Source organism: Ananas comosus, linkage group 21 (assembly GCF_001540865.1).
Source record: "Ananas comosus cultivar F153 linkage group 21, ASM154086v1, whole genome shotgun sequence".
NCBI lineage: Eukaryota > Viridiplantae > Streptophyta > Magnoliopsida > Poales > Bromeliaceae > Ananas > Ananas comosus.
The window spans coordinates 5,355,533-5,370,667 of record NC_033641.1 but is presented as its reverse complement, the minus strand read 5'-3'; the positions used below and the strand labels follow the sequence as shown (position 1 = coordinate 5,370,667).

The 15,135-nt window shown below is 41.9% G+C and overlaps 1 protein-coding gene across 1 annotated transcript; it reads right to left on the bottom strand.

Moving 5' to 3' along the window:
* Positions 14,076 to 14,615, bottom strand: LOC109726209. The gene has a single exon (XM_020255698.1). It carries the CDS (start codon positions 14,367 to 14,369, stop codon positions 14,091 to 14,093), a length of 279 nt encoding a protein of 92 aa, XP_020111287.1. The 5' UTR covers positions 14,370 to 14,615; the 3' UTR covers positions 14,076 to 14,090.

The following is a 15,135-nucleotide window of genomic DNA, read 5'->3' as shown; positions in this document are numbered from 1 at the left end:
TTGTCGTGTCTTAGGAAGCGATAGCACCGCTGTCACGCCCGGGTATCAGCGGAAGCAAATCCGGTACGTGCACAGACCCGCCATACACCTGCAGTATATAAGGCGTCTATAAGAAACAAGTCGATAGGATTAAAGATATAAAATAACCCTATCCAGATATCAGAGCATAGAAAAAGTCACAAGGACTAACAACAATAGAACAAAGTGTAATAATCCCAAAATCTCAACAACCAAGAAGGTATCCCAAAATCAGTACGGGGATCCTCACGGATATCCACCCACCACCTATAAGCCTCGCCATCAAGGTGGTGTGTCGCAAACGAAACCCGATATCGCTCCGTGACGAAAGTATCATAGAATAGCTTCTCCATGTGCATTAGCCATTTCTCGACCACCCAATGATCTGCTTTCTCCCCGTCAAAGATACGAGGGGTGCAACGACGGAATTCATTCAATTGTTCCATCATCCGCTCTCGCTCCTCAGCCCCCACCATCTCTGGTAACACTGTCCCTGATGCCGCTACAGGTACTGGTGGTGGTACTACTGTCTCCTGTCTGGTCTCCGCCCTCGGAGCTACTGGGGGTGTGTCAGGTACTGGTGACTGTGCTCTCACTACCGCATCCCTGTCTGGTACTGTAGGTATAGGATCAGGAATCTCTCTGTCTATCGTCTGCCGCAGTAGTAAATCCTCTAACCTCTTCATCCTGTCCTCCTGTCGACGTGCGGCATCTATCTACTGTCGCGCGGCCGCAGCCTGCTGAGCAACCAAATCTGTCAACTTCGCGAGCTGATCCTGCAACTCATGGATCCCACTAGATCCCGAAGTAACAGAAGTCCCCACTTCCTCTGCATCCGCCGCCTCAGCTGCCCCGGCGGCTTGCGAACGAGTCAAAGGCATCTTGAGCTGTAGCACAAAAATAATATATATTAATAAAACCTATACTACTGAACCTTTACTTCAGGTATAAGCCAACTAGTCAAGCGAAAGCAAGGAAATGTAACGCGTACTAACTTCCGATGTCACGTTGTCGGCCGCCAACGTGACCCTCTGCAAAGTTAGTAATTGCACATTCCGATCAAACTCCTACCATTCGGAGTTTATAAATTACCCAATTAAAGTACTTTCGCTAACAACAACTCAACTAGACCTCGTCTCTCACGAGCCTATTCTTATAGTCCAACCAGCCTAAGGTTTGCTAGGTCTACTAATACTCAACCCTAGGCTCTGATACCATTATAATCTGTCACGCCCGGGTATCAGCGGAAGCAAATCCGGTACGTGCACAGACCCGCCATACACCTGCAGTATATAAGGCGTCTACAAGAAACAAGTCGATAGGAGTAAAGACATAAAATAACCCTATCCAGATATCAGAGCATAGAAAAAGTCACAAGGACTAACAACAATAGAACAAAGTGTAATAATCCCAAAATCTGAACAACCAAGAAGGTATCCCAACTGAAACATCTGGCCCAACAGTAAATATACATTATGGGGTATACAATAAGTAGATACAATGGTGGTCTCTCTATACATAGGGACATCACCCTCGGCTGTAGCCCGAGTAGCAAGGTGATCAACTAGCATGCCCCTAGCAATGTCTAGCTAGACGCGACTCCCTTGCCACGATCCCTAGCCTCTCCTGTAGATGGCTCTGTAAAAACAACAATAGAAGGGCGTGAGAACTATAAACAATAGTTCCCAGTAGGTAAGCCGCCAGCCTCGGCGAATTACACCACTAGGCTCATGATGTGCTAAATGAAAGTAAAAGCAATAATTGCATGATATATATATATGCAATGCTAACAGGGAGAGAACATGTAATCAACATGGAATCATAATCTCTGCAGTAATGAATATAACATGAACATAAACACGAATATGTAAATATCTACTATAACAGGTAAGCATTCATTACTGTCAAATGTCATTTAGTACTTTCATTTCGTCCATAAGGACCTACTCAAGGTAGTCCGGCTTGCACCGCGCCTAATGGCCCCGTGGTAATATACGCTCCCCACGGCAATCCATTTCGGCACCCAATCCCGCACGGGCGAGTAACTGTCGCGTAGGCCAACTCCGGAGTGCCGGCTTGTAGGGAGCTACCCTCAGAAGCATGTGCGAATGAGCACGATGGCAAGCAAGCAAGGTCCACAATCCAACATATCTCAACTATCACAATTTAACTCACAATATTCTCGCTCTCGATCCTTTGATCGGAATTTCAATATAACCAATATTGACAACAACTAGTATCCACTAGATTAGCAAACAGGTGAGAGTAATGCTAGTTAATATATGGCATTAGAATTTCTCCACTATCATGGCACTATCAATATAGTCATATGGCATGTCATTGTTCTCTACTTTATAATCGATAAAGTCACGAGAATATTATTGTTCTCTACTTTACAAAAGCATGATTATAATGTCCATTAGTTATTTAACTTAGCTAAAGATAAACATAAACATAAGCATAAGTACAATTATGCATGAATTCTCTCTACTTCATAGAGGTTCTATTCAATGTTATGGCCAAGAAGTTCCAAACAACCATATTGTGCCAATATCGCCCAACTATATTAATTTCATACATATAGAACATAGGAGAGCTTCACTTGCTCTGGTTAGGTCAAACCCACCTAGTACTAAGCTCCAAGTAATCACAAGAAGTCGCAATAATCCGCTCCACGAGGCTCCAACCCTGCTGAAAACAATATCAACACCGTGTCAAAAGGACGACCGAAATGTCCGATTTCGGCCTAATTTGTACTTAGTACAAAGTACCTCTTAAATCCCTGTTTTGGGGCTAGTATTATACCTCAAGTTAAGCTTCCAAAAGGCCCTCCAATGCCAGTAGAAGGCGGTCCAAGGGTCAATTACCCTCTTGCTGCGCACAATACCGAAACGACATCAATATGCTTACATATAAGCTATTATAGTCGAGTTTTTACTAAATCAGTTTTAAACCTGAAATTCCTGTTTACCACAGGGTAGAACAGCTTCCAAACCAGCTTTTAAAAGTACAAGTTCAGCTCAAAGAGACTCAAAGACCTGCTGCGAAGAGATCATACGAAACTGCGTCAATTTCGCGATTAAACAGCGTATAGTTCCGAAATTGAGTTAGAACTCACTAATTATCCTTAATAAGCTTTAGAGCAACACATCTCTGGGTTTAGATGGATAATTAGTAGCTAAAATAACCCTTCCTTACTGCTGTAAACACCTTCTACTTCAGTTAGGAGCAGCAATACCAAAACGGCTTAAAAATCGACCCTAAACCATAAACTAGAGAGAAAATCAAGTTAATTACCTCTCTAAAGCTTTCACCCAGCTTCTCAGATAGTAACTTCATAGAAACCTTAGAGAAAAGCTTCCTCCCCACGTGCAGGAAGCATCCCAAGAGTCGCCAAAGCAGCGAGCAACGAACACGGCGCGAAATCAACTCGAATCGGCGGTTTTCTCGTAGAGAGAGAAAAACCCTAGAGAGAAAGAGTGTGGAAGAGGTGGGAGGAGCTCCCTCTGATCACCAGCAATGTATACAAGGTGTCCCTGGTCGAGCTGGGCAAAAGGGATAAGTATGGAGGGTGAAAAGTCCAAAAGAACCCTGCTGTCCCGCAGCAGCTGACTCTGCTGCTTGCTGTACCAGTACAGGGTAATGGCTGTACCGGTACACAATGCAGAAAATGCTTATTTCGAAATTGCAATGCACTTTCTCACTTCTAGCTTTCCAATCATCCTCTAACTTGTTCAAAAACTTGTCCAAACCTTTTAGAACATGTAGGATAGTTCCACAACTCATGCCACATACTCGAACTCCGCAATTTGCAAAAGTTCGGTGTATTACATTCACCTCTCCTAAAAAGAAGTTTCGTCCGCGAAACTTGGAAATACTTACCTCACGGTTCCATCGAGAATAGATAGGGATAATGCTCTTGCATTGCATTCTCCAGTTCCCAAGTGGCTTCCCGTTCATCGTCATTGCTCCAAAGGATTTTCACGTAGGGTATCTCGCGATTTCGAAGCCGTTTTACTTCTCGAGCTAGTATCCTCACTGGCTGCTCCTCGAAACTCAAATCTTCTTGTAAATCCACTTGAGTACTCTCCAAAATATGAGTTGGATCAAAAACATATTTCCGAAGCGTGGATACATGAAATACATTATGTACTCCCGATAGGTTTGGCGGCAAAGCAAGCCGATACGCTACGGAGCCTATCCGTTCCAATACCTCGTAGGGTCCAATAAATCGAGGCCTCAACTTTCCTCGAATGCCAAATCTTTTAACTCCTTTCGTCGGGGAAACCTTTAGGAATATATGATCGCCAACTTGAAACTCCAGTTCTCGTCGATGTTTATCCGCATAGCTCTTTTGTCGACTTTGTGCTGTCAGTAGACGTTCTCGTGCCAGACGAACTTTAGCTTCAGCTTCTTGCAGTACATCTAGACCCAAAACTAATCTTTCACCCACTTCACTCCAATGAAGTGGTGATCTGCACTTTCTACCATAGAGGGCTTCAAAAGGTGCCATCTGAATGCTTGCTTGATAACTATTGTTATAAGCAAATTCAGCCATCGGTAGGAACTGTGGCCAACTGCCCTGGTAATCCATCACACAGGCCCTCAACATATCCTCAAGGGTCTGGATGTTACGCTCAGACTGCCCATCACTCTGGGGGTGGAAAGCAGTACTAAAATCCAATCGAGTACCCAGAGCCTCCTGTAAACTCCTCCAGAAATGTGAAACAAATCGGGTGTCTCGATCTGAAACAATAAAAGCTGGTACTCCATGTAATCGCACAATTTCATCAAGATACATTTGTGCGAGTCTCTCCCCTAACCAGACTGTATGGATTGGGATAAAGTGGGCAGATTTGGTCAATCTATCCACAATTACCCAAATGGCATCATGACCTGCTCGTGAGCGAGGTAATCCAACACAGAAACCTCAGAGAAAAGCTTCCTCCCCACGTGCAGGAAGCATCCCAAGAGTCGCCAAAGCAGCGAGCAACGAACCCGGCGCGAAATCAACTTGAATCGGCGGTTTTCTCGTAGAGAGAGAAAAACCCTAGAGAGAGAGTGTGGAAGAGGTGGGAGGAGCTCCCTCTGATCACCAGCAATGTATACAAGGTGTCCCTGGTCGAGCTGGGCATAAGGGATAAGTATGGAGGGTGAAAAGTCCAAAAGAACCCTGCTGTCCCGCAGCAGCTGACTCTGCTGCTTGCTGTACCGGTAAAGGGTAATGGCTGTACCGGTACACAATGCAGAAAATGCTTATTTCGAAATTGCAATGCACTTTCTCACTTCTAGCTTTCCAATCATCCTCTAATTTGTTCAAAAACTTGTCCAAACCTTTTAGAACATGTAGGATAGTTCCACAACTCATGCCACATACTCGAACTCCGCAATTTGAAAAATTTCGGTGTATTACAACCGCGTTGGCGATCTTCATCTAGATCGGCACGGGATGAGACGAGTAGTGTCCCTAAGCAATCCGAAACGAGCGGAGACTTGGGACTTCGCGAGTGATTGGCCACTCTCGTGTGAGTGGCGGGGTAATGCCTCTGCGGAGACCTTGGCCGGACATGGTCGAGGTTGTGCATGTAAGGAAGTGAATTCTCGAAATTCGAGAGTTGTGCTTCGTCCAGGATCGACTCTTTGTCGAGTGAGTATTCTTCGAAAAAGCTAAAGATGTCCAAAACACTAAAAGTGCATTAGAAACGTGTCCGCGAGAGCAAATATGCAAAAATCGGGACTTAGCAGATTTTGCTCCGGAGATCGGTCGCTGTGAGGGAGGACCGGTCCCCGTAGCTGATGGTTGCGGGGGAGGTTGATGCAACCGGTCCCTGGCTGAGGGGACCGGTCCCCGTATGCGACACCAGCGAGAGAAGGGCAAAAAAAAGGCTAAGTCCTAGAAATTCAGCTTTCGGGAACCGGTCTCTCAGGAAGGACCGGTCTCCCAGGGATCGGTCTCTCGGGTAGGGACCGGTTCCCGTACGCGAGAGGTCCCCAGGCCACGGGGAGGGCTCTCGGGGACCGGTCTCCCCGACGAGGGACCGGTTCCTCTGGGCGCAGAAAGCCCAGTGAGGGCTGTGCACAAAGATGAAAGTTGAGGGGCTTATTTATACTTATGCAACATGTGGGGTTATGTGAGGGATATGAGAGCTCTTTTCTCTCATTTCTCACCCACACACCCTCTCATATCTTTCTTTCTCTCTCTAGAAGACAAGAAGATGAAGAAGAAAGGAAAGGAAAGAAAGAGAAGGGAAGGAAGTCTTCCTCATCTTCTTCATCTTCTCCTTGGTTGGAGCTTCTCGGAGAGGTAAGCTTCTAAGCTCTCTCTCATGGTGGATTTCTAGAGATAGGTTTGATTGCTCTAGAGATGGAGTTTTGTGTTCTCTGAGGGCGTAGTACCTGCCAGTACAGGTATAAAGCCAGATGGCACTAGCGAAATGCTAGAAGTAATCTATGGCGAGAAGTGAGACTCGCGGTAGAGATAGAAGTGGCTAAATTACTCTCAGAGCAATATGAGTAGTAAATTGTGGGAGTTGAGTCATGATGCTTATGAGAACACCCGAGTGGTTCGAAAATTTCGGATGTCGTTTCGATAGATCGAACAGTGAAGGTAGCATCACTGTTGAGAGAACGGTCGATTAGTGGCCAAGTTTGAGCACGTGGGCCTAATAGTACCTCAAGGTGAGGTAGGTGGTTGCGCTCGTGCGGCCAGTGTGCATAGGCAAGATTGCCTAATGCTGGGCTTAGTGTGGGACGCTATAGAGGCGTATAGAGCGCTCGAGTGTGGGTACTCATAGAGTGCGGTTTCGATTCAGCCGGGAGAGTGAGTTGGCAGTAGCACTCAGCATTGCTAAGTGTGAAGCGGGCCATGGATCACTCGTAGGGCTGATGGCTCGCACTAGGTGCTTAAGAGCCGATAGTGTACTTATAGCTCGATAGAGTATGTCGTGTGGGACGACGACGGCGGGTAGTGCTTGGGGATGACCCGTGCCTGGACCATTTGTGGATAGTGGAGCCTAGGCCCTTTGGGCAGGCGCAGTCAGCTGTGAGAGACAGCGGCCCGGTACCTGCGGGTAGGGCAGAGATTTGGTCAGGACGGTAGTCCGAGCTTAGACCCGGGAGCGTGGAATGCCATGTGTTGGATCATGAGATCGAGGATACACTGAGTGTGTAGTGACCCAACCCGAGGATTTGAGGTGGTTTCGGGTCACGGTTGCTCTTGGTTGGAGTGTGTGCGAATTCTCCAATGAGAATTTCGCCCGATTATGATTGGGTCTACGCTGGTGAGCGAGGGACGCTATGCGTAGTTGTGAGAGGTTTAGGCGGTAGACCTACGTAGGACGGGTGACCGTTGGTCCACCTATGGAAACCGACGTAATCGGTTTAGCCGATAACTCTATTAGTGAGTTTGGCTTAGATTCACGAATGGAGGGTTCGTGTGGATTTGTCGCAAGAGCGAAGTAGAGTTGGTCGTGGCTTATGATATCAAGGGCAAAGTGCTCTTGTGCGACATTGAGATGTGGATAGCCACGTGGGAATTGGAGCTTGAGGACAATGCTCTTTTGTGGATTGAGATTGGAGATGTACCGGAGTGGGCCATCTCGTAATAGAGCAAGGATCCGGTTGGGATTGGAGCACTCACGATTGGTCGATGCACCATTGATGTTACTTATAGGCAATGCCGGTGATCTAATCGGAGTGAAATTCCCGATGGGGTGTAAAATGCAAAGAGTAGTTCTTTGCATGGTAGTAATGCACTTTTGGGCTTACACGTGGCAAATGTGAGTGAATCTAGTCTCATATCTTCCGTAGTGAGCCTTTGGATAGTTCCAATGAGTCAAAGGCCACTCCGAGATGCGAAAGTGCATTGGAACCCTCGACTATTTGATAAGTTGAGTTGGGGTATGAATTGGAATTGGAGTGAGATAGTTTCGAGGACGAAACTCTTTTAAGGAGGGGAGGATGTAAGGTACCAGACTTCTAAAATTATGAAGTTACGGTGTACATTGGTTTGAAAAGCCATTTGAATGGTTCCGGTGAAGTTCGGTGAAGTTCGGGAGCATACGGGCGTAGGCGCGAAAACGAAACCCGAAAGGCTATGTTGGACCATGAACTGAATTCGGCATTAGCGAGGATAAAAAGATGATGAAAACACGCTCGAAAACATGTTTGGAGAGTCTCGGTTCGATTTGAAAAGAATCGGAGGTCAAACGAGCGAAAATGGAGAAAAAAATGAAAAATGCTGAAATTTGGCTAAGTCCTAAAAATGCTGAAATTCTGGACTTACGGGGACCGGTCCCCCATTTGTATAGAGGACCGGCCCATTATACAAAAAATGGCCCCGCGCGGGCAGTGCATAAAACACAAAGTTGAGGGGCTATTTTGTAATTGTTGCATGAGTTAAGCTATTAAAGGGGTGTAGAACTCATCCCCTCTCATTTCTCTCATTTGCAACCACCCAACACTCTCCCTCTCTCTCTCTAGAAGCTCTCCCTCTCTCTAGAAGTGGAATCAAGAGGAGAATTGGTGGAGATTTGGAGCTTGAAGGAGGATGACCATTGTTGTCTTCTTCCTTAGCTTGGAGAAGGAGCTTAGTAGAGGTAAGCTCTTTGCCTTCTCATGGTAGAATGCTTGGATTAGGGTTTTATACTGTAGAAATGGAACTTATGATGCTCTAATAGTAATTAATCTCATTTATTGCTCGGGTTAATACTTGTATGAAGCTAATTGCAATAGTGAGGTTTTAGGGCTCCAAAAAGAGGGCTTTTGCTCATGAGGGGTTTTGATCTCAATTGACCCTATACAAACCTAATTGGGGTTATAACGAACGCGTTGGTGCGCTCGGTTCGACAATCCGACGAGTGTATGCGAAGTTATTGACGAAACAGTCTGTTTTGGTATAGATAGCCGCAGCACGCGAGATAAACGCCCAAAAATCACGAAACCGGATCTGGAGCATCGTTGTATCGAGGAATAAACTTCAGAACAGACGTATCGCGGATTGGTGGCCGTTCGGGTGGTCGCGCGAGAGTTCGGGCCGAACCGGATCACGGGTGCCGCGGGAGGCCGATTGCAAGTGTCGACAAGCAATCGGAATGCGAAATGAGGTGGGTTGTGCTTACCGGAGCGACTAGGTCGCCCTTTATGTTTAAGAAACATACGAGTTCACATTGATGTATATAGTTGTATTGGTAGGCTTACATGATAATATGAATGCTTGAAACATATTATATAGTTGATATTACCTACCAATGAGATGAAATGTACAATGAATTAAATGCTAAAAGAATGCATGAGATGCTAAGTATAGACTACTTTGGATGATGATTATATGTATGTTGACATATCATGTGATGCTAGTAATATATGTGCATGATGACATGTTGTGAATTAACATATTGTGGATTATGTTAAATAGAAACATATACATGATGACATATATTGCATATGATAGAAGAATTATANGTAGTCTTTACATTTTCCCTTTCACTCGTAGTATGGAGAAGGAGTGGACTCTAGGTATATTAATAATTGATTGAGTAATCGATTGAGTAATCGAATTGTATCAATTGTTTAATTGATCGTTTTGCGAAGCTTTATTTTTAAAATGTCTCTCTTTCAAAATTCTACTGGAAAAACAATAATAAATAGAAAAAAATACAATAACAATGCTTATGTTTACTCTACTACAAACCCAGGAAAGCATCATCCATCACACCTGACGAGGTTATTACATGCTATAAACAACTACATGCTAACATTCCAAAGCTAGTAGTAGACCACCTTAATCAAGCATTGCGCATAACGTACCTAGCCGAAGCCATGCCAGCCTATCGGTACGTCGCGCGAGGTAGTACCAACACGATATCAATATATTGGTTTTTTTTATTTTTCTGAGGTAATTTGAGTTTTTTTGAGGTGAAAAGTTTTATAAAGATTTCTCCATACTTGAAATACGTTGTTCCTATAAATCTAATAACATTTGGAGCAATTAGTAAGTATCATTGCATGATAAGACCAACTTTTAGTGAAAAAATACAAATAAGAAAATTTCTCCCAATTTCTTAGCTAAAATGCAAATAACCCTTCTCAATATATCCCATTTTACCCCCTAGATACAAAAAATATGCACTTAACCCTCAAAAGATCAAAAATATTACATCAGATTCCTGTGTTAAAAAAGAAATGTAGTCGAATGACCAAATACATCTCCATGTTATCATTTTTTTCCTCCACAACGGGGTTAAATGCATACTTTTTAATCCAAGGATGTGACGCCCTACTTCCCGGGGGTCACCCATCCTAGGACTACTCTAACCCTAACACGCTTAACTCTCTTAACCTCTTAGGCCTAACCACCGCCCAAAATGCTATAACCGGATTAAGAGTTTTAGCCCTATTATATCTTATATATAGGACTAACTTGGGGTCTCACATTCTCTCCCTTTTAAGCACAGGCTCAGAGCCGCCGACAAAAATACTACAGCTGGATTAAGAGTTTTAGCCCTATTATATCTTATAAATAGGACTAACTTGGGGTCTCACATTCTCCCCCTTTTAAGCCCAAGCTCAAAACCACCACCCAAAATGCTATAGCCGGGTTAAGAGTTTTATCCCTATTACATCCTATATATAGGACTAACTTGGGGTCTCATATTCTCCCCCTTTAAGCCATGACGTCCTCGTTAGCCTCAAACTCACGAGTATTAGACAATGTGAGACTCTTCTCGACAGCCTTAACCGACATTGTGGGGGAGCGGCGCTCTACCCACAATAATCATCAGCATGAGAGCCTCGCTCTCCCCACTGTATAATCTGGCTCAGCCAAGACTCATTTCACACTTCCGACCGGTAATTGGCTCTGATACCAACTATGACGCCCCACTTCTCATGAGGTCACACATCCTAGGACCACTCTAGCCCTACCACGCTTAACTCTATTAACCTCTTAGGCCTAACTACCGCCCAAAATGCTATAAGCCAGGTTAAGAGTTTTAGCCCTATTATTTCTTATATATAGGACTAACTCGGGTTCTCGCAAAGGGATTACATGCTAAAAGTGTAAGATTTGAAGGACGGTTAAGTGCATTTTTTATCCAAGGGGTTAAGTACAACAAGTGTTATACTAAAGGGAGTAAAGTGCATTTTAGCCCAGCTTCTTTTATCATTTTAAATCTAGTGAATTTACCCCATGGTAATGGTTTCCTACAAAATTTTACCTAATAATGAATTTAATTTTCTTTACCTGCATATACTTTCGTGATATATATAAAATAAATTTTTAGTTACTAAGATGCTTATTACTCTATTCTTATTAATTGTGGTATATAATATTTAGGTCATTTTTTAGCAATTAGCAATATTGAACACTCAAAAAAGCTAATACTTCATGAAAATTTAATTAGAAAAAAAAAAACTCATGCCAATTTGTGCTAGTGTGCCAGAAGCATGCCACTAGCACGAGGGCGCGTACCGATATTGGCACACCCTGTGTTATCGTGTTGCCAACAGCACGGATCGTACCAATGACACGACAATCCTTTACAAAATCTAAAAATTTCGAGAAGTTCTCTAGATTATGAGTTCAGGCATTGGCCTGGAGGGAGCTATCATGCTAGTGGGGTGGCGAATAGCCAAACTTTTGGAGTATTCATCAATTTTAAAGGAGACAATTTAATTACTTAAAATTCTTTAAATCAAGGGGAACTTCAAACACATTTGTTGCTCATTAATTGCAACTAGAAGTTCCAAATGAACTGATATCAGGAAAAAAAGGCATAACTATTTGCGCTATTTAATGCATGCTACAAATTATATTTAGAAGGAAGCTTAATCTTATTTTGTAAAATATGCACGAATTGACAAAGAAATGGATCAGTGAGCCATCAGAAGATATAGACCTTCATAATCCATCATGAAATTTGTATATCTCTCTAGTATCTGAAACATTATAGAGATGCGAACACAATGACTCATTCACCCCATCTATTGATTATGGTCATGAAACGATCAAACAATTTATTACTTTACTAGAGCTTTGAGCAACCAAAGGATGTCGGAAAACTACTAATTTCAGGTCAATTTCCTATGTTAAACAAATTTTCTTATGATCTCTTAGTTTTCTCCTAGCAAAGTGACACTAATCCGGTGATTCCCAAAATTTTTATGTGCATCTAGCATTCTAGCTTTTTCCAATCAAGAGCGAAAGCAACACAAATGCTTTGATTCAATTGGAGGTTTTTTGCAAGTATTTGCACAAAATGCAAATCTCAACATTCTTATAGTCAATCAAATATTAAGTACTTGATTATTACACACTTTGCTTCATTAAGGTCAATGTGTGCATTTTGCAGTATCCTTTCGCCATCCCATCAGATGAGGGTTTTATATTAACAAGAAAAAACACATAAGGATAAAACTTCTCTCATTAGCAAGATAGTTTAGAATTGTTTCAGTAACATACTACACCATATCAAGCAATCTTCTATAAAACTATAATCAGGACAAGAACTTCTCCATCTCTTTATCTATACACCTATTCCTCCTATAATTCTAAAAGACACTTCAATAATTTTCATTAGCGACAAGTACCAAGGTGTTTATATTTACTAAAGAGGAAAGAAATAGGTATTAAAATTTGTTTAGCATTTTAGTTACTATAGTTTGTAAGGTTGCTTTTTCTAAGAAAAGAAAAATCATCTAGAGATATTATTTAACAGCCTTTTATAAAAGCAGTTCTTCAGGACCTATTTATCTATACTATTTATAAAAAAGGGAGTTATGTTGGGAGTTTTATTTCAAAATTGTCCACATTTTTGTCACTCCATTCCAGATAATCTCATCCATTAATTTTATAGTATATCACTAATAAGTAGAGATTTCAAAGTCCAATTTATAAAATAATTTTAATGAATTAATTTTCAACCATTGCATCTAATCTAATGAATGACAAATAAAGTATCTGTCGATTTACATTCCTAAAATATCCTTATAAGCCTAATAAACCTAAAATATTACTGGCGAATAAATATTCCTTGATTACAGAAACTCACAATTTTCAATTTTTTGTCAGTAGAAAAATTTGTGTGCTAATTCTTTCTCTCCCTCACTTTCTGTATCCGTCGCTTCGCCTCCCCTCATTTCCATTCCTCCTTTTTGTTACATGAATCCAATGCACCATACTCCACAAATCAACAATTTTATTCTAAAATCTTAATATCAAATTTTAATTTTAATTTATTAATATATTTTATGACATTTGGACAGCATACTATTAGAAAGTATGAATTTAAAACAACATTTAAAGTTAAAGATATTATAAAACTATTTGTGTTTTTTTTAGATGTGTATGACGTGCATTGCACGTCCACTTAGGTAGTAACAACAAAAGGTGCAAGTTCTAAGAAAAGGAATTGCCAGAGTTGGAAGAGACGTTCATCAAGTATGTTCTTGCAAACAAATTAAGTTTTACACCGAATCTAAAGTATACATGTATTGTGAGTTACGCTAGATGGTTCTCGTGTTTCTGCACAGATAGGGATCGCGGCCAAACAAAGCAAAGAAGCAAAATTCAATTCTTGAACAAGTAGTGCCAATGAACTAACAGAAACCTAATACAAAAGGGCATGTTAGTCCTTCCAACATCTGCTTCTTCCATGCTTGAAGTTTCTGATTATCCATTCAGATCTTCAACTAAACAAATACAATATGGGCTATCTACATGCTTCATACATGTCTCAAAAAAAAAGAACTTCATATAGATTTGTGGTAGAAGATGAGAAGAAACATTTCAATCACTAAATCATCAACTACTGCCTTCTGCTAACCTGATCCCTAACCCAGTAGAAACATTAGTGTTTTCCCTTTTTTTCCCCCTTAGATTTCTAGAATAGGCGAACTTTTATTGCGAGCAAATAGTTATGTTCCTTACATTTCTAGAAAAGGCGACCGTTATTGTGAGAAAATAGTTATGTTACAGCGAAAAATTTCCTAGAATGATTGGTTTTCCTTAGATTCCAAGAAACGGGAAACCCTATTTGGAGCCAAGAGGCATAATGCAGCATATACCATCATCATCATTCAGCAGCAAATCGTGTGCAAGAAAGGACTAGAACCAGCGCGATCAATCCAAAGTGAGAGAGGAGAAATCGAGGCCCGGAACAAAGAAAGAGAGAAATTGGACATAAAGAGAAAAGCGAGAGAGAGGGGGGGTGAGGGTGAGGGGGAGCGGGAGGGGGAGGGAGAAGTACCTTCTCGTCCTGGTGGAGGGCGATCCAGACGTGGAGCCTGTCCATGGACTGCCAGAAGAGGAAGGCACCGAAGGTCATCGCGAAGTACGTCGCCACCCGCACCATCCTTTCCTTTCTCGCCGATCGGAAATGTTTCCCAATCTCTCTCTCTCTCTCTCTCTCTCTTTCTCTCGCCCGTTTTCTTCTGTCCCGAGATGACTTCCCTGCGGCCGAATTGAGATGGCGCTAGGGCTCCGAATTGAGACGGCGCACAAAGCGAGACGGCTAGTGTTCGTGCTCGTCCTATTATAAAACTAACCTAGGATAGTAACCCGTGCAAGCACTGGGTATAATTTTAGCTCTTGCAAAACAAAATTATAAAACTGAGTAGAAATAAAAGTTTTATTAATTTTTTCTGAAAATTAACTAAATTTATTTAAGCAGGGCTTTCTAATAAAAATTTATACAAGATAAAAATAGAAACATCGAAGTCAATTTCAGAATTATTAATAATAATAATAACGATAATAACAGATTAGCAATTTTTTAGTCATTGCAAAATCAAAAATATTTCATCTCTCATTTATTAGAAAAATAGGAATACTATCAAGAAAAGCAAATCTCAAAAAATCAACAGATATAAGAAACAAATTATTTGGCTCAGATTTGACTCATATTTGTTAACACATCATAGGTTATTCCGGCGGTAACTGGTTGCTTGTCAAGCAAGTCATTCGAATATTGCCAAGCTCAGATACAGATCCAAACAAATCAGCCACGATTTTTCAACTACGACGAAGTGTCGCCCTATCTAAGGTAAAGCTTAAAATAGGGACCCAGGCCTTCCACAAATAATCGAATGTCGTACAAAACAAAAATCTAAAAAGGCACC